The sequence below is a fragment of the Chiloscyllium plagiosum genome, chromosome 6 (genome assembly GCF_004010195.1).
Source record: "Chiloscyllium plagiosum isolate BGI_BamShark_2017 chromosome 6, ASM401019v2, whole genome shotgun sequence".
Lineage (NCBI taxonomy): Eukaryota > Metazoa > Chordata > Chondrichthyes > Orectolobiformes > Hemiscylliidae > Chiloscyllium > Chiloscyllium plagiosum.
The window spans coordinates 119,460,556-119,481,179 of NC_057715.1; the positions used below are offsets into that span (position 1 = coordinate 119,460,556).

A 20,624-nucleotide genomic window follows, 5' to 3' on the forward strand; every position below is an offset into this window, starting at 1 on the left:
TTCTTGGACTATTAGGAGGCCTGTAAAAAACTCCTAACTGGGTGAGCTCACCTTTCCTATTCCTAACCTCAGCCCAAACTACCTCAGATGGCGAGTCTTCATCCATCGTCCTTTCCACAGCTGTAATACTATCTTTGACAAGCAATGCCACACCTCCCCCTCTTTTACCCCCACCTCTGTCCCTACTAAAACATTTAAACCCTGGAACCTACAACAGCCAATCCTGTCCCTGTTCTACCCATGTCTCCGTAATAGCCACAACATCGAAGTCCCATATTTGAAAATTATTAAAGGGCCACAGGGAAAGGCTGGAAAGTCAGACTAACTAACTCTTTTGGGAGCTAGCACAGACATGGTGAGCTAATGGCCTCCTTCTGGACTGTAAAATGTTATGATTCAATATTGTGAATAGCTGGGTCCTGGCACTGATCCCTGTGACACCCCACTTGTCACTGCTTACCATTCTGAAAAAGACCCAAAAGCTTTCTGAAAGTTCATATAAACCACACCCACTAGCTTCCCTCATTAACTCTACTAGTTATATCCCTAAAAAATTCCAGAATGTTTGTGAAACATGATTTCCTTTTTGTAAATCCATGCTCAATCTGTCCAATCCTGTTACTGGTTTCCAAGTGCTCTGCAATTAAATCTTTTATAACAGACTCTAACATCTTCCTCAGTACTGACACCAGACTGACTGGTCAATAATTCCCTGTTTTCTCTCTGCCTCCCTTTTTGAATAGTGGGGTTAAATGAGCCACCCTCCAATCTGTGAAAATTGTTCCAGAGTCAAAAGAATCTTAGAGAACAACCACCAATGCACCTGCCATTTCTGGAGCCACTGCCTTAAGTACTCTGGGATGTAGATTATCCGAAACTGGGAATTTATCGGCCTTCAATCCCATCATTTCTCCCAACACCATTTCCCTCCTAATACTGATTCCCATCACTTCCTCCCTCTCTTTAAACCCTGTGTTCCCAACATTTCTAGCATGTTGTGTGTGTCCTCCTTTGTGAACACAGAACCAAAGGATGTATTTATTTGGTCAGCCATTTATTTGCTTCCCATTATAAATTATTCTGCTTCTGACTGTAAGGGACTGACTCTCTCTGATTTCACTTGAAAGCCACAGTATCGCTTCCTTTCCAATTCTGCTTTTGCATGAAATGTTTACAGTTCTCCGATCTGCTCTTTGAATATTTGCAATTGCCTTTTCAATGTCATTCCTTTAAGTAAAATTCTCCAATTTATCATGGCCAACCCACACCTCATACAATCATAAGTTCCTTCATCTTTATCCTTTTAAATACCTGTAGAAACATTTGCTATTCACTCTGAAATTCTTAACTTACATTTGAGGGTTTTCTTAACTTCCATAATTCATATTATCAATCATTCCATGCAAGGCACAGCAGACTTGATGGGCTGAATGGTTCTCAGCATTGACCCTCTGACACTGCAGCACTCCCTCAGCACTGACCCTCTGACAGTGCGGCACTCCCTCAGCACTGACGCTCTGACAGTGCGGCACTCCCTCAGCACTGACGCTCTGACAGTGCGGCACTCCCTCAGCACTGACGCTCTGACAGTGCGGCACTCCCTCAGCACTGACGCTCTGACAGTGCGGCACTCCCTCAGCACTGACGCTCTGACAGTGCGGCACTCCCTCAGCACTGACGCTCTGACAGTGCGGCACTCCCTCAGCACTGACGCTCTGACAGTGCGGCACTCCCTCAGCACTGACGCTCTGACAGTGCGGCACTCCCTCAGCACTGACGCTCTGACAGTGCGGCACTCCCTCAGCACTGACGCTCTGACAGTGCGGCACTCCCTCAGCACTGACCCTCCGACACTGCAGCACTCCCTCAGCACTGACCCTCTGACAGTGCAGCACTCCCTCAGCACTGACCCTCTCACAGTGCAGCACTCCCTCAGCGCTGACCCTCTGACAGTGCAGCACTCCCTCAGTACTGACAGTGCAGCACTCCCTCAGTACTGTCCCTCTGACAGTGCGGCGCTGTCTCAGCATTGACTCTCTGACAGTGCAGCACTCTCTCAGTACTGACCCTCAATACTGACCCTCAGTAGGGCAACACTGTCTCAGTGGTGCACTGGGAATGTCAGCCTGGATTGTGAATGGATGTATTTCTATTTGTGTTGACTGCATGAGTGTCTGACTTGAGAGTTGGAGTGCTCCATGCAGAGAGATGGCTGGACCATGTTGCTGCAATCAATCTCTTTCTCTTGCCTTCATACCTGTGTTACTTGCAGCTGGTGTTGAAGGTACATTGTGTCCATCTGCTGGGTATGTTCCACATTGGTCGGCCTGTCTCTATCAAAGTACAGCACCTCCTTCAGGAAGAGTTCCTGCAGTCCTGATTTGCTGATGGTAAAGGACAACACTCTAACCTGCTTCAGGAAATTTCGATCAAATTCTGGTGAGATTAGGAGAAAGGAAATTAATCTGTCAGTTTCAGTCCTTTATCCTGTTGAAGTCCTACCAGAGGATCATTCTGCATAAACTCTATAAACTGGAGATGGTTCAGAAGAGTCTCCTGCAATGGGCAGCACACAGGGTTCATTGAGGGAGTAAAGGGAGGAAGTGTTTCCCTCTGGAATGCAGGTTGGGAACCAGAGGGGAGAGATTTTAACAGAATACACAACACAACACAGTGGATTCTTATGTGGCCCCGAAATTATGCTGGTCACAGGAAACCCAGGAATAAACAAAAGGAACCTCAACACACAAAGGGTGGGAAAGTTTTGGAATTCTCTTCCACAAACCACAGTCGGTGCTGGATCAGTTGATAAATTAACTCTGAGACAGTCAGAAACTTTTTCCCCCGGGTACAACAGAGTGTTACAAGGGGATGTAAATTTAAGGTGAAGGGTGGAAGGTATAGGGGAGATGTCAGGGGTGGGTTCTTTACCCAGAGAGTGGTGGGGGCATGGAATGCGCTGCCTGTGGGAGTGGCAGAGTCAGAATCATTGATGACCTTTAAGCGGCAATTGGATAGGTACATGGATGGGTGCTTAAGCTAGGACAAATGTTCGGCACAACATCGTGGGGGGGCGGTATAGGGCAGTAGGAGTATATTCAACAGCGAAATCAGAAGGGCAAAAAGGGGACATGAAATAGGTTTGTCAGATAAGATTAAGGATAATCCAAAGAGATTCTACAAGTACATTATCAGCAAAAAAGCAATTAAGGAGATAATAGGGCCCCTTAAAGATTGATGTGGCTGTCTATGTGTGGAACTCCAGGAGATGGGAGAGATATTAAATATTTCGCACCAGTATTTACTGTGAAGAAAGACCTGGAGGCTAGGGAACTCTGGGAAATAAATAGTAATGTCTTGAAAACAGTCCACATTACAGAAAAGAATATACTGGAGGTCTTGAAAAGACATAACGATGGATAAATCTCTGTCACTTGATCAGAGGGGTTTAACCCCCCAGGAGAGGAGGTGCATTGGGTCAGGATTTACCCCTACACTGAGTGCAGAAGTGGAATTTATACCATGAGGAGTTGTGTTGAGGTGGATTTACTCCCTGAGGGGCTGGGTTTTACTCTCCCACAGTGTGAAAGTGCATCAAGGTGGGATTTACCTAAACTGAAGATCCTGACGGGTAATGATGTACTCAGGTACAGGCGGAATGTCGGCTTGACCTCAATCTGCAGCTTCCCAAAGGTCAGCTCCCACGGTTGATCAGGACTCCACCAGGTTTGAACTTTCAACAGCTTCTTTAGAAGGAGTGTGAAAGGCTTTCGCTCAATATTAGTTACCATGAGTGCAATCCCTGAAAGATATTTCAAAACACTGTCACTGTGAACATTTATCACCGTTTTGTTACCACATAAAGAAGAAAACTCAACTCAGTCAAGCCCTCATTGTCTCCACCAAATCCTGCTCCATTTCTTTCTTTATTTGTTCATGGTTGGGGTCAGTATTTATTGCCCGTCCCTAGTTGCCCCTTGAGAAGGTGGGGGTGAGCTGCCTCCTTTAACCACTGCAGTCCCTGACTTACCCACAATACCTTTAGGGAGGGAATTCCAAGATTTTGACCCAGTGATACTAATGGAACAGTGATATATTTCCAACCCAGGATGGTGAGTGGCTTGGACTCCTGACACTTGCCTTGGAGATGATGGACAGGCTTCAGGGAGTCAGGAGATAAGTTACTTGTCACATTATTCCTAGCTTCTGACTTGGTCTTGTAGCCAATGTGTTTATGTGTCTAGTCTAGTTCAAATTCTGTTCAACTGTAAACCCGTTGTCAATAGTGGGGGAGTTCAATGCTGGTAACACCATTGAATGCCAAGGGGAGGTGGTTAGTTTGTCTGTTATTGGAGATGGTCATTGCCTGGTATGTGTGTGGCATGAATGTTACTGGCACTTATCAGCCTAAACCTGGATACTGTCCAGACACAGTTGCATTTAGCATGGACTGCTTCGGTATCTGAGGAGTCACAAATGATGTTGAATGTTCATCAATCATTGGTAAACATCCCCACTCCTGACCTTATGATGGAGGGAAGGTCATTGACGAAACTTTATAATGAGACAATAATAGCTGTGTCATATCCCTCCTGTCTCTGAGTATGTGCAGGTGGAGAGGACTGAGATTGAAAACCGAACTAAAGCCCCTTACCATTGCTTGCTGCGGTCAGCACAATGTGATCCAGTTTCTCGGTGGTGATGGGATAGACCCATATGTTGTTGGGTGGTTTCTCTGTTACCGACTCAGGGACCCAGTCAATCTCTTCTTCTTCCACAGGAATCTCTCCAGTCAGTATGTCAGCCGCAATCCTGTTGCTCAGTGATTCCCCTGTAACAGTGTTCATGGTTCCTTCCTCCTCTTCAGGGAAAGGGTTGTCAGCTACATTGACACCAAAACTAACAGTGAAACCTTTCTTATAATAATTCTTTAAATGGAAATATTCAACACCTTTACAATCCCTTCTCAAATGATATCTCTCTAGAAATTGCACCATTCAGCAAACGTGCTTACTGGAGTAGGCCATTCTGTCCCTCCAACCTGTCCCACCATTCAGTGAGATCATGGCTGATCTTAAATACAGGAAACAGGAACAGGCCATTTGACTCTTCAAGACTGCTGTACCATTTATCATGATCATGGTTGATTATCCAACTCAGTAGACTATTGCTGCTTTGCCACATAATCTTTGATTCCTCTAGCCCCAAATGCTATATCCTTCTTGAAATCATATAACATTTTGACCTCAATAACTTTCTATGGTAGCAAATTCTACAGACTCACCATTATCTGGGTGAAGATATTTCGCCTCATCTCAGTCCTAAATAGTCCACTCTGTATCTTACGTTGTGACCCCTGGTTCTGGACTCCCTGGTCATCAGCCTGAATCTACCCTATCCAGTCGTGTTATAATATTATAGGTTTCTATGAGAACCCCCAATCTACATGCCTACTTTCAGTGATTGGTGTGTAGAAGGATATTCAGATCTCATTGCACATTCCAGTCTCTCACTTTACAGTCAGACAGATAATAATCTGCTTTCTGGATTTTGCTCCCAAAGTGAATAACCTCATGCTTATCCATTTTATACTTCATTTGCTCACTCAGCTTGCCCAAATCTCACTGAAGTATTCTGAATCCTCCTCACAACTCACCCTCCCACCCAGCTTTGTGTCATCTGCAAACTTGTAGATATTACAAGTTTAGTTCCCTCATCTTGCAGAATCTGCATTTTCTGAGCAAAATAGAATGTCTCTGCAAATATAATTCTGCAAATGCAAATATATATTAAAATAGCTTGCCCTACGGACAAGCCCTACGCATACACAGGATCTGTTCGGATGAGAAAGTGGGCGGCATGGTGGCACAGTGGTTAGCACTGCTGCCTCACAGCGCCAGAGACCTGGGTTCAATTCCCGACTCAGGCGACTGACTGTGTGGAGTTTGCACATTCTCCCCGTGTCTGCGTGGGTTTCCTCCGGGTGCTCCGGTTTCCTCCCACAGTCCAAAGATGTGCAGGTCAGGTGAATTGGCCATGCTAAATTGCCCATAGTGTTAAGTAAGGGGTAAATGTAGGGGTATGGGTGGGTTGCGCTTCGGCGGGGCGGTGTGGACTTGTTGGGCCGAAGGGCCTGTTTCCACACTGTAAGTAATCTAATCTAATATGACGGACACTTGAAAGTGCTCAAGGATACCCTCATAAGAACAAGCTACGATGCTCAACTCTTTGAGGAGAAAGTGAAGGCTGGAGATCAGAGCTGAAAATGTGTTGCTGGAAAAGTGCAGCAGGTCAGGCAGCATCCAAGGAACAGGAGAATCGACGTTTTGGGCATAAGACCTTCTTCAGGAATGAGGAAGGGCTTATGCCCGAAACATCGATTCTCCTGTTCCTTGGATACTGCCTGACCTGCTACGCTTTTCCAGCAACACATTTTCAGCCACGATGCTCAACTCATCAATCACCAGTTCTGATGTGCCACAGCGAGAAACTGTAATGGCCTCCACAGGAGAGAGATACGGGCTGCAACTAATAGGGTACCCTTCATTGTCCAGCACTTCCCAGGAGCAGAAAAACTACACCATGTTCTTCTCAGACTGCAACACATTATCAATGAGGATGACCGCCTCATCAAGGCCTTGCCGACACCCTCCATTTCTCACTTTTAAACAATCGGCAAACCTTAAACAGACCATTATTCGCAGCAACAACAAATGAATGGACACTGCGCAACAAATGCCAGTCAGAGCTGTTCCCTCCAACTCAGGGAACACTTCATCAGTCACGGTCAGGCGGCCTCGGATCTTCCTCCAAGGTGGACTTCTGGACAGGCAACAACACAGAGTGGCCGAGCAGAGGCTGATAGCCAAGTTCAGTACCCATGAGGATGGCCTCAACCGGGACCTTGGGTTCATGTCACATTACAGGAGACCACACTGCATTATGCACACTCTCTCACACTCAAGCAAGTACACATACACACACACTCTTACATACTCTCACACTCACGCAGACCCTCTCTCATATACACACACATACAAACCACACACACACTACCAGGCATGCACACACGCAAACACACACTGTCTCATGTGCACTCACACGCACTCTCTCTCTCATGCACATGCACACACATATAGATCTATAGGGTGAATTTGTATTTGCAGAATTATATTTGCAGACGCATTCTATTTTGCTCAAAAAACAAACAATCTGCAGGCAGTCAATGTAAGCAGTCAATACATATAATATTTTGTAAATTCCACTTTGGAAATAGAAACAGCCTGACTCAAGATTGGGATACGGACAAACCCTAACCTCACACTTCTAATGCATTGCCTGAGCTGAGATGTCCCCTTTTTTTTATAAAGCCTTAAGTCATCTCGAGAATGTGACTTAAAAGAAGTTCTAGGATTTACATATTAATGAACCAAAACATGCAAGCCACTCTAAAAAAATGAAAGACTTAACAGCAGTCTAGGTTTGTTCAATATATCATTTCAGTTGCATGACACTGTAATTGTTTCTATAAGTTCTGTGTCTTATGATTCGGCTCCACAACCACCCCTGATGAAAAAGGAGCGCTCTGAAAGTTAGTGCTTCCAAATAAACCTTTTGGACAATAACCTGGTATTGAGTGATTTTTAAGCATGGATAGGATAGGTAAACAAGGTCTTTTACCTGGGGTGGAGGAGTCCAGAACTAGAGAGCGTAGGTTGAGGGTGAGAGGGGAAAGATATAAAAATGGACCTAAGTGGTCATGCAGGTTAGATTGGCTTCAGATTGGTTTCACAGGTCGGTATAACATTGAGGACTGAGTGACCTGTACTGCGCTATATAGTTCTATGTTCTAACTAGCAACTTTTTCACACAGTGGGTGGTACATGTATGGAATGACCTGCCAGAGGAATTGGTGGAGACTGGTACTAATACAACATTTAAAATACATCTGGATGGGTATATGAATAGGAAGGGTTTGGTGGGATATGGGCCAATTGCTGGTAAATGGGACTAAATTAGGTGAGGATATCTGATTGGCATGGACAAATTAGACCGAAGGGTCTGTTTCTGTGCTGTATGTCCCTATGACTTTCTGACTCTAAATCTCAAAGTGTAAAAGAATTCACTCAACTGGATTTTGATATTAGCCAAACTTCATCTAGTGGCAATAGTTTGTCAGTACAACCTGCACTAACTACTTGCTGCCACCAGATGGACATACAAGAGCCTGGAAGAACACAGCAAGCCAGGCAGCACCAGCAGGTGGGGAGGTCAATGTTTCGGGTGTAACCCTTCTTCAGGACTGAGGGGTGGGTGTAAGGGGAGCTACAAATAAAGGGTGGGGTTTGTGACGGAGGGTTTTGGGTGGAGAGAGGGGTGGAGTAGTAAGGTAGCGATAGATGAGCACGGGTGGAGGGTTCGGCCTGGTTGGTCGATGGGAGGCATGAATGCAGTTGGTTCTGGAAGGAAGGGTCGATGTGAGATACATAAGAACTAGAAGCGGGAGTAGGCCATATGGCCCTTCGAGCCTGTTCAGCCATTCAATAAGATCATGGCTGATCTTTTTGTGGGGAGAAAGTGAGGTCTGCAGATGCTGGAGATCAAAGTTGAAACTTTATTGCTGGAACAGCACAGCAGGTCAGGCAGCATCCAGGGAACAGGAGATTCGACGTTTCGGGCACAGGCCCTTCTTCAGGAATGAGCAGAGAGTGTTCAGCAGGAGAAGATAAAAGGTAGGGAGGAGGGACTTGGAGGAGGGGCGTTGGAAATGTGATAGGTGGAAAGAGGTCAAGGTGAGGGTGATAGGTCGGAGTAGGATGGAGGCGGAGAGGTCAACAAGAAGACTGCAGGTCAGGAAGGCGGAGCCGGGCTGGAGGGATTCGGCTGAGACAAGGTGGGGGGAGGGGGGATGAAGAAACTGGTGAAGTCCAAGTTCATCCCCTGTGGTTGGAGGGTTCCCAGTCGGAAGATAAGACGCTCCTCCTCCGACCGTCACGTTGTTGTGGTTTGGCGGTGGATGAGTCCAATGACCTGCATATCCTCGGTGGAGTGGGAGGGGGAGTTAATGGTCATCTTAGTTTCACTTCCTCTTTCATTCTTTCACACATTGATCATTTTATAAGTTTGTCCCCCTTACAACAGCTTGTTCCTTTTATCTAACTAAGTTCATAGACCTTTATCAAGGTGAGATGGCATCAATAATCAATTGATGCATCTGTTTAAAATCTGCAGTGGCACTTCCTAGTGATTAACAATTATTGCAATGGATGCGACTTAATGTTGTTCAAAATGTATTAATTTCCTTTTAACATAAGAACCATATCTAACTGGACAGTAACTGTTATTATCCATTACAAGTTAACACTCAAAATAACCACAGAAACAAGACCATTCTAAAGCGCACTGAAATGTGACCTGTGTAAAAGCCTTTGTACCTCAAAAGAGTTTCCTCATTTGTCTTCTGATTAGCAACCATAAACTGTGTCTCTTCTCTTCAGAAGGCTGGACAGAATAGATGAAGGGATGATGTTTCCCCTGGCTGGGGAACAGAGACCAGAATGAGGAAAACAGTCTCAGGAGAGGTCTTGTTTATGCAGTTGGCAATCTTGGACTCAGTTGAAGAGAAATGTCTTCACTCAGAGGGTGGTGAAACTATGGAATTCTCTACCACCATTGAAGCCAAGTCCCTGAATATACTTAAGAAAGAAATAGATTTCAAGAGGCTAAACATGTTAAGGATATGAGGAGGGATTGAGAGTATGGTGGGGTTGTTTGAATGGTGTGTTCCTGAATCTGTTTTCCATATTTCTATGTTACAATGTTCATTTCAGTTAGAAAATAGCAATCAAACCATGAACATTAATTATGATCTAGATATGGATATATTCCCTATGGAAGTTATTAAACAACTAACCATAATGTCGGAATATAATTTAATTTCTCACCTTGAGCCAAATGGCTTAAAAGGCCCTTAGTATTTAAGGGCAGATTCTTGCATGTATCTAAGTGATGTGAGCGAAGGCAGAATTGGTCTTGTGAGGCCAGTCTTGATATTGGAAGCATCTCATGCCATCTTTCATGGCAGCAGAGACACTTATTAGAATTGATTATGAAAACTCACGATGCATAATGGTTATGTGGAACCACATAGAAGGGCATCAGCAATGAGAGGGGTATGGGCTGTTGACAGTGACCACCGCTGAGGACTCCACAGGCAGAATGCAGATTAGCAGTGTGGACATCAGTAAGCTGTAATGTCGGGGCTCAGGGAAAAGTTGAAGGCAGTAATGGGTCTCCACGTATGGGGGGAGGTGGGCTGTAGTGATTGTAATGAGGGCAGCCAGGCAACAATAGAATATGAGCCCCCTGATTCGGGCTGGTAGCCTGATCCAGTCAGGGAGCCCTGGCTGACAGATATAAATAGGAGTGTCAGTCATCCTGTTCACTCTGAGAGATGGCTGTGAGGAAGCTAGACCAGTGTCAAGTACTATGCACATGTAAATGAAGGGTGATTTGGTGAAGGGATACTGGCCTCTGTGGAGTTATTTCACTGGCTGTTAGGGTAATAGGTAATGGGGACCTTGGGAGTGGGTTCCTTGTGAGCAAGTGGATCTGATGCTGATAATGCACAGTGCAGGTTGCATTCCCACTATTACTTTCCAATCTCTAGTTGTAAAGTGCTATGAGAAAATGGCTGGGACATGGGGACCTAAACAGCTAGAAAACTAATAAGATACATCAAATGCTTCATTGACAAAGCATCTCAGTTAAAAAAAAAACAAGCTGAGTAGCGATTCTTAAGCATAATAAGTACCGTTTCGGTTGTCAGCCCACTTTATGCCTGCATTGGAGTCTGGAGGATGCCTTGCATTAAGAGCTTTGTACCTCCTCATCTGGTTTTCTCGGGCTATCTAATGAATTTATTTGTGTTTTTCACATCAGCAAAATCCAGGAAACTAAGAAAGGATTTCCCTGGTGATATATTACCTTGATCCTACTCCGACCTATCACCCTCACCTTGACCTCTTTCCACCTATCACATTTCCAACTCCCCTCCTCCAAGTCCCTCCTCCCTACCTTTTATCTTCTCCTGCTGAACACTCTCTGCTCATTCCTGAAGAAGGGCCTGTGCCCGAAACGTCGAATCTCCTGTTCCCTGGATGTTGCCTGACCTGCTGTGCTGTTCCAGCAATAAAGTTTCAACTTTGATCTTTTTGTGGACTTGACTCCACTTACCCACCCTCTCACCATAACCCTAATTCCTTTATTGTTAAAAAAAATTGTCATAGCTTTCAAAACTACTTCACTGGGCGGGGAATTCTATAGATTCAACCCCCTGGGTGAAGATGTTCCTTCTCAATTCAGTCCAAATCTGCTCCCTCTAATCTTGAGGCTATGCCTTCTTGGAGGAGAAAGTGAGGACTGCAGATGCTGGAGATCAGAGCTGAAAATGTGTTGCTGGAAAAGCCCTTCCTGAAGAAGGGCTTACGCCCGAAACGTCGATTCTCCTGTTCCTTGGATGCTGCCTGACCTGCTGTGCTTTTCCAGCAACACATTTTCAGCTATGCCCTCTTGTTCTACTTTCACCCACCAGTGGAAATATCCAGTCTACTTCTTTCTTATCTATTCCCTTCATAATTTTATATGTTTCTATTAGATCTCCCCATATTCTTCTAAATTCCAACAAATAACATCCCCCTCTACTCAGTCTGCCCTCATAAGTCAACCCTCTCATCTCTGGCACCAACCCAGTGAACCTCCTCTGCATCCCCTCCATTGCCAGTATATCCTTTCTCAAATAAGGAGACCAAAACTGCACACAGTACTCCAGGTGTAGCCTCACCAGCACCATGTACAGCTGCAACATAGCCCTTTGCTTTTAATCCTAATCCCTTTGGCAATGAAGGACAAAATTCCATTTGCCTTCCTAATTGTTATACCCGCAGACCAACCCTCTGTGATTCATGCACAAGGATACCCAGGTCTCTCTGCATAGCAGCATGCTGCAACTTTTTACCATTCAAGTAATACTCCTTTTCACTGTTACTCCTACCAAAGTGGATAATTTCACATTTATTAACATTGTAATCTATCTGCCAGACCTTTGCCCACTCACTTGAAGTACCTGCGTTACTCTACACAGTTTCACAGTCCTCTGCACACTTTGCTCTGCCACTCATCTTAGTGTCATGCACAAACTTTGACACCATACACGTGGTCCCCAACTCCAAATCATCTGTATGGAGTGGGAGGGGGAGGGGAGAGGGGGCGCTGGGAAGGGAATTGGGGGATGGGAAGGGAAGTTATTTGAAATTGGAGAATCAATATTGAGTCCTCCGGGCATGCTGGCTGCCCAGGCGGAAGATGAGGCATTTCTCTTTTTTGCCTTTTTTTAAATGCAGTACAGGCCCTTTGATGTTCGGCCAACCTGTGAAACCAATCTGAAGCGCATCTAACCTACAGTATTCCATTCAAATCCAATGGCCATTTAAATGCCCTTAAAGTTGGCGAGTCTACTACTGTTGCAGGCAGTGCATTCCATGCCCCTACTATTCTCTGAGTAAAGAAACTACCTCTGACATGGGCGGCATGGTGGCATAGTGGTTAGCACTGCTGCCTCACAGCGCCAGAGACCTGGGTTCAATTCCCGCCTCAGGCGACTGACTGTGTGGAGTTTGCACATTCACACCATGTCTGCGTGGGTTTCCTCCGGGTGCTCCGGTTTCCTCCCACAGTCCAAAGATGTGCAGGTCAGGTGAATTGGCCATGCTAAATTGCCCGTAGTGTTAGGTAAGGGGTAAATGTAGGGGTATGGGTGGGTTGCGCTTCGGCGGGGCGGTGTGGACTTGTTGGGCCGAAGGGCCTGTTTCCACACTGTAAGTAATCTAATCTTCTCTGTCCTATATCTATCGCTCCTCAGTTTAAAGCTATATCCCCTTGTGCTTGCCATCAACATCCAAGGAAAAAGGCTCTCACTGTCCATCCTAACTAACCCTCTGATTATCTTATAGTCTCAATTAAGTCACCTCTCAACTTTCTTCTCTCTAACGAAAACAGTCTCAAATCCCTCAGCCTGTCCTCGTAAGACTTTCCCTCCATACCAGGCAACACCCCAGTAAATCTCCTCTGAACCCTTTCCAAAGCTTCCAAATTCTTCCTATAATGCAGTGACCAGAACTGTACGCAATACTCCAAGTGCAGTTGCACCAGAGTTTTGTACAGCTATAGCATGACCTCATGACTCCGAAACTCAATCCCTCTACCAATAAAAGCTAACACACCGTATGTCTTCTTAACAACCCTATCAACCTGGGTGGCAACTTTCAGGGATCTATGTACATGGATACTGAGATCTCTCTGCTCATCTACACCACCAAGAATTTTACCATTACCCCAGTACTCTGCATTCCTGTTACTCCTTCCAAAGTGAATCATCTGACACTTTTCCACATTAAACTCCATTTGCCACCTCTCAGCCCAGCTCTGCAGCTTATCTATGTCCCTCTGTAACCAACAACATCCTTCGTCACTGTCCACAACTCTACCAACCTTAGTGTCATCTGCAAATTTACTAACCCATCCTTCTATACCCTCATCCGAGTCATTTATAAAAATGACAAACAGCAGTGACCCCAAGACAGATCACCACTAGTAACCAAACTCCAGGATGAATATTTCCCATCAGCCACCACCCTCTATCTTCTTTCAGCTAGCCAATTTCTGAACCAAACCGCTAAATCACACTCAATCCCATGTCCCCATATTTTGTACAAATAGCCTACCGTGGGGAATCTTATCAAACACCTTACTGAAATCCATATACACCCCATCAACTACTTTACCCTCAACCACCTGTTGGTCATCTTCTTAGAGAACTCAGTAAGGTTTGTGAGGTATGACCTGCCCTTCACAAGACCATGCTGACTACCCCTAATCAAATTATTCCTTTCTAGATGATTATAAATCTTATCTCTTATAACCTTTTCTAACACTTTACCCACAACTGGAGTAAAGCTCACTGGTCTATAATTACTCCCCTTCTTGAACAACATTTGCTATCCTCCAGTCTTCTGGCACTATTCCTGCAGACAATGACAACATAAAGATCAAAGCCAAAGACTCTGCAAACACCTCCCTGGCTTTCCAGAGAATCCGAGGATAAATCCCAACCACACAGGAGACTTATCTATTTTCACACTTTACAGAATTGCTAACACCTCTTCCTGATGCACCTCAATCCCATCTCATCTAGTATTGTTCCTCCAATTTGTGGTCTGATTCATTGTGGCAATGGATGAGGCCAAGGATGGTCATGTTGGAAAGGGAGTGGGAAGGGGAATTAAAGTGGGCGGCGACTGGGAGATCTGGTTGACCCCTACAGGCCTGGCTGTGATGCTCAGTGAAACGTTCCCTCAGTTTACGTTTGGTCTCACTGATGTCGAGAAGACCATATCAGGAGCACTGGATCTGTCTCACTTAGAGGACTGTTTGGGGCCCTGGATGGAGATGAAGGGGTGGTGTGCCAGCTGGTTTTGCATATTTTCTGGTTGCAGCGGCAGGTACCTGGGCGTTTGTGGGGGGTGGGGGTGGGTAGAGGATTGGCAAAGGGAATAGCCTGCCTTGGATTCCAGTGTCTGCAGTATTTTTGTTGCCACTAGATGGAGGCATTCAGTACAAGTCCAGAGCAGCAGCCAGAGGGGAGGGCGAGGAAGAGATGAGGGGGAATGTGGAGCAAGAGGCATAGCTGGGGATGAGGGAAAAATGGAGTGAAGAGGTGAAGATAAAGGGGAAGATGGAATGAGGTTTGAGGTGCGAGGCAGGTGGAATGAGTCTGGGGGGGGGAGTGAGTCTGGGGAGGGGGGAAGATGGAGTGAGGCCAGGAGTGACGGGGCAAGAGAAGGGAGGGCACGGATGAGGGGTGAGGGGCAAGAGGAGTTGATGGGGCAAGGGCTGAGGTAAGCGTTGCATGATTTAGGTGGATGGGAAGTTGGGGAGGGGGAGACCTGCAGTAGATAAGAGGAAACGAGGGTGGGGGTGGATGAGGGATGAGAGTCCAGTGGGTGGGACTAACATGGTGGCGAAAACGAGGGTGGAAACATTGCCAGGGAAACTCTCCCGAACTTTCTTTCCATTTCCTTTCAGAAGCTAAATTGGATTGTCTGGGAATTAAGGCCAGAGCAATCAGGAGAGATGGTAGGAAGCACTTTGACACACATGAATACTGGATTAGTTGTTAATTTTTAATCTGAGATGTATAATGTTTTATTGAGGGATATGAGGCATAGGCAGGTGTATGGAGTTAGGCCAGGGACAGGCTGGAGGGGCTGAATGGCCTACTGCTGTTCCTATGCATCATAATGCAATTAGAAAACAAAGACCCAAGAATAAAAAGACATCAGAACAAAATGATGTTAATTAGTGCAACGTTATAGAAACACAAACTGTATTGAATTCTATCTGCCTCTGTAAAATTGAGGTATTGACTGGTGGTATTTTCACTATTTACCTCCTATCTGCTCCAATGTTACTCAATATCCAAGTCATTGATATCTATCAAATAAAGCAGTGGTCCCAGCATGGAGCCTCAGGGAACAGCACACGTAGGGACTGGTCACAAATCATATTTGGGCGGTTGCTTTACCTGAAACATTACTCAGATCGTGTCTCCCAACTTTCCTCCTCCTCTAACCAAAAAAAAGAAAGGTTCTGTGCGCCGACTGGTAAGGTGACTGATTTTGTTTTAGTTTTCAGTAATCTCATTGGGAATTTAGAACAGTGGGAATGGAGGTTAGGGCAGTTGAATGTTTCTCCTGCAGTACGTGGGAGGTAAGGGTCACCTCTAGTGTCCCTGCTGACTACATCTGTGGGAAGTGCACCGAACTCCAGCTCCTCGTAATCCGCGTTAGGGAACTGGAGCCGGATTAACTTCGGATCATTCGGGAGGCAGAGGGGGTTATTGAGAGGAGTTACAGGGAGGTAGTCACACCTCAGGTATAAGATGAAGGTAGATGCATTACAGTCAGGGGATGGAAAGGGAACCGACAGGCAGTGCAGAGATCCCCTGTGACCGTTCCCCTCAACAAGTATACCATTTTGTCCCTGTTGCTCAGAAGGGAAGGGGTAAGAGGAGCAGAGCATCAGTCACTGGGGACTCTATAGTTAGGGGACAGACAGGAGGTTCTGTGGGAACGAGAGAGACTCACGGTTGGTGTGTTGCCTCCCAGGTGCCAGGGTCCGTGATGTCTCTGATCGTGTTTTCAGGATCCTTGAGGTGGAGGGGGATCAGCCCCAACTCATGGTCCACATGGGCACCAATGACATAGGAAGGAAAAGGGATGGGGATTAAGACAGAAATTCAGGGAGCTAGGGTGGAAGCTTAGAACTACAACAAACAGAGTTGTTATCTCTGGTTTGTTGCCCATGCTATGTGCTAGCGAGGTGAGGAATAGGGAGAGAGAGGAGTTGAACACGCGGATGCAGGGATGGTGCTGGAGGGAGCATTTCGGATACATGGATAATTGGGGCTCTTTCTGGGGTAGGTGGGACCTTTACAAACAGGATGGTCTTCACCTGAACCAGAGGGGTACCAATATCCTGGGGGGGGAATTTGCTAATGTTCTTCAGTGGGAAGGGGGGGGTGGTTTAAACTAATGCAGCAGGGGGATGGGAACCAGAATTGTAGTTCCAGTGTACAGGAGGTTGAGGGTAGTGAGGTCAGGGTTAGGTTTTCAAGGTCGCAAGAGGGCACTGGCAATCAGGATGTTGATTTAAAATGTGTGAACTTTTAATGTGTGAATAAGGTGGGTGAACTTGCAGCATGGGTTGGTACCTGGGACTTCGATGTTGTGGCCACTTCAGAGACATGGATAGAGCAGGGACAGGAGCAGTTGTTGCAGGTTCCGGGATTTAGATGTTTCAGTAAGAACAGAGAAGATGGTAAAAGAGGGAGTTGTGTAGCACTGTTGGTCAAGGACAGTATTACTGTTACAGAAAGGACATTTGAGGACTCATCTACTGAGGTAGTAATGGTCTGAGGTTAGAAACAGGAAAGGAGAGGTTACCCTGTTGGGAGTTTCTATAGGCCTCCAAATAGTTCCAGAGATGTAGAGGAAAGGATAGCAAAGATGATCCTCGATAGAAGTGAGAGAGACAGGGTGGTTTTTATGGGAGAATTTAACGTTCCAAATATTGACTGGGAATACTATAGTTCAAGTATTTTAGATGGGTCAGTTTTTGTCCAATGTGTGCAAAAGGACTTCCTGACACAGTATGTAGACAGGCCAAGAAGGGGCGAGGCCACATTGGATTTGGTACTGGGTAATGAACCAGGCCAGGTGTTAGATTTGGAAGTAGGCACTTCGGTTATGTTTACTTTAGTGATGAAAAGGGAGAGGTATATACCGCAGGGCAAGAGTTATAGCTGGGGAAAGGCAATTATGATGTGATTAAGCAAGATTTAGGATGGGTAGGATGGGGAAGGAAACTGCAGGGGATGGGCACAATTGAAATGTGGAGCTTAGTCAAGGACCAGCTATTGCGTGTCCTTGATAACTATGTACTGGTCAGGCATGGAGGAAATTGTTGAGCAGGGGGAGCCGCAGTTTACTAATGAAGTTGAATCTCTTGTCAAGAGAAAGAAGAAGTGATGGCTTGGCTGGGGCACTTGAGAGTTACAAGTTAGGCAGGAAAGACCAAAAGAGAGAACTAAGAAGAGCCAGGAAGGGATATGAGAAGTCATTGGCGGATAGGATCAAGGAAAACCCAAAGGCTTTCTATGGATCTATCAGGAATAAATGAAGAACTAGACTAAGATTAGGGCCAATCAAGCAAAATAGTGGGAAGTTGTGCGTAGGGGAAGTGCTAAATGAATACTTTTTGTCAGTATTTATACGAGAAAAAGACAAAGTGGTCGAGGAGAATACTGAGACACAAGTTACTAGACAAGATGGGATTGAGGTGCATAAGCAGGACATGTTAGCAATTCTGGAAAGTGTGAAAATAGATAAGTCCCCTGGGTTGGATGAGATTTATCCGAGGATTCTCTGGGAAGCCAGGGAGGAGATTGCAGAGCCTTTGGCTTTGATCTTTATGTCGTCATTGTCTACAGGAGTAGTGTCAGAAGACTGGAGGATAGCAAATGTTGTTCAAGAAAGTGAGTAGAGACAACCCTGTTACTTATAGACCTGTGAGCCTTACATCAGTTGTGGGTAAAATGCTGGAAAGGATTATGAGAGATAGGATTTATAATCATCGAGAGATGAATAAGTTGATTAGGGATAGTCAACACAGTTTTGTGAAGGCCAGGTCGTGCCTCACAAACCTTACTGAGTTCTTTGAGAAGGTGACCAAACAGGTGGATGAGGGTAAAGTGGTTGATGTGGTGTATGTGGATTTCAGTAAGGTGTTTGATAGGGTTCCCCACGGCAGGCTATTGCACAAAATACAGAGACATGGGATTGGGGTGATTTAGCGGTTTGGATCAGAAATTGGCTAGCTGAAAGAAGACAGAGGGTGGTGTAGAACATAGAACATAGAACATAGAAGAATACAGCGCAGTACAGGCCCTTTGGCCCTCGATGTTGCGCCGATCCAAGCCCACCTAACCTACACCAGCCCACTATCCTCCATATGCCTATCCAATGCCCGCTTAAATGCCCATAAAGAGGGAGAGTCCACCACTGCTACTGGCAGGGCATTCCATGAACTTACGACTCGCTGAGTGAAGAACCTACCCCTAACTTCAGTCCTATATCTACCCCCCCTTAATTTAAAGCTATGCCCCCTCGTAATAGATTAGCTGACTCCATACGTGGAAAAAGGTTCTCATGGTCAACCCTATCTAAACCCCTAATCATCTTGCACACCGCTATCAAGTCACCCCAAACCTTCTTTTCTCCAATGAAAACAGCCCCAAGTGCCTCAGCCTTTCCTCATACGAACTTCCTACCATACCAGGCAACATCCTGGTAAACCTCCTCTGCACCAGTTCCAGTGCCTCCACATCCTTCCTATAATATGGCGACCAAAACTGCACACAATACTCCAGATGCGACCGCACCAGAGTCTTATACAACTGCAACATGACCTCAGTACTCCGAAACTCAATTCCTCTACCAATAAAAGCCAGTACGCCATATGCCTTCCTCACCGCACTATTTACCTGGGTGGCAACTTTCAAAGATCTGTGTACAAGTGTGAAGTAATACATTTGGGGAGGTCAGACAATAAAAGCGAATGCCCAATCAATAGGAATATACTGAGAGGGGTAGATGGAGTGAGAGATCTTGGTGTGCAAGTGCACAGGTCCCTAAAGGGAACAGTACAGGTAGATAAGGTTGCAAAGATTGCATTTGGAATGCTGTCCTTCATTGGCATAGGTATAGAATGCAAAAGTAGGGATGAGATGATGAAACTATATAAGATACTTATGAGTCCGTATAAGACCTCAACTTGAGTATTGTGTGCAGTTTTGTTGACCACATTACAGGAAGGACATAATTGCTCTGGAGAGAGTGCAGAGAGATTTACTACAGTATTGCCAAGGCTGGAGAATTGTAGCTATGAGGAGATTGGAGTGGTTGGAGTTGTTTTGGAGTTGGAGTGGGGGATTCATTGATGGTACACCATTGAATGCCAAGGGGCAGTGGTTAGATTGTGACTTATTGGTGATGGTCATAGTCTGATATTTGTGTGGCATGAATGTTACTTGCCCCTTATCAGACCAAGGAGGAGAAAGTGAGGACTGCAGATGCTGGAGATCAGAGCTGAAAAATGTGTTGCTGGAAAAGCATAGCAGGTCAGGCAGCATCAAAGGAGCAGGAGAATCGACGCTTCGGGCATAAGCTCTTGAAGAAGAATTCTTCTGCTCCTTTGATGCTGCCTGACCTGCTATGCTTTTCCAGCAACACATTTTTCAGCTCTGATCTCCAGCATCTGCAGTCCTCACTTTCTCCTCCTTGGTCTGATAAGGGGCAAGTAACATTCATGCCACACAAATATCAGACTATGACCATCACCAATAAGTCACAATCTAACCACTGCCCCTTGGCATTCAATGGTGTACCATCAATGAATCCCCCACTCCAACTCCAAAACAACTCCAACCACTCCAATCTCCTCATAGCTACAATTCTCCAGCCTTGGCAATACTGTAGTAAATCTCTCTGCACTCTCTCCAGAGCAATTATGTCCTTCCTGTAATGTGGTCAACAAAACTGCACACAATACTCAAGTTGAGGTCTTATACGGACTCATAAGTATCTTATATAGTTTCATCATCTCATCCCTACTTTTGCATTCTATACCTATGCCAATGAAGGACAGCATTCCAAATGTAATCTTTGCAACCTTATCTACCTGTACTGTTCCCTTTAGGGACCTGTGCACTTGCACACCAAGATCTCTCACTCCATCTACCCCTCTCAGTATATTCCTATTGATTGGGCATTCGCTTTTATTGTCTGACCTCCCCAAATGTATTACTTCACACTTGTACACAGATCTTTGAAAGTTGCCACCCAGGTAAATAGTGCGGTGAAGAAGGCATATGGCGTACTGGCTTTTATTGGTAGAGGAATGGAGTTCCGGAGTACTGAGGTCATGTTGCAGTTGTATAAGACACTGGT

The 20,624-nt window shown here is 45.5% G+C and overlaps 1 protein-coding gene across 1 annotated transcript in view; it reads right to left on the reverse strand.

The window, feature by feature from the left end:
• LOC122551092 (dynein heavy chain domain-containing protein 1-like) overlaps positions 1–20,624 on the reverse strand; it is a 221,247-nt gene that overhangs the window by 54,048 nt on the left and 146,575 nt on the right. The window contains exons 33-35 of the mRNA XM_043692735.1: positions 4,655–4,882; positions 3,611–3,802; positions 2,258–2,436 (exon numbers count right to left, since the gene is read on the reverse strand). Of these exons, the coding sequence (XP_043548670.1) occupies positions 2,258–2,436; positions 3,611–3,802; positions 4,655–4,882 (599 nt within the window). The remainder of the gene's footprint in view (positions 1–2,257; positions 2,437–3,610; positions 3,803–4,654; positions 4,883–20,624) is intronic.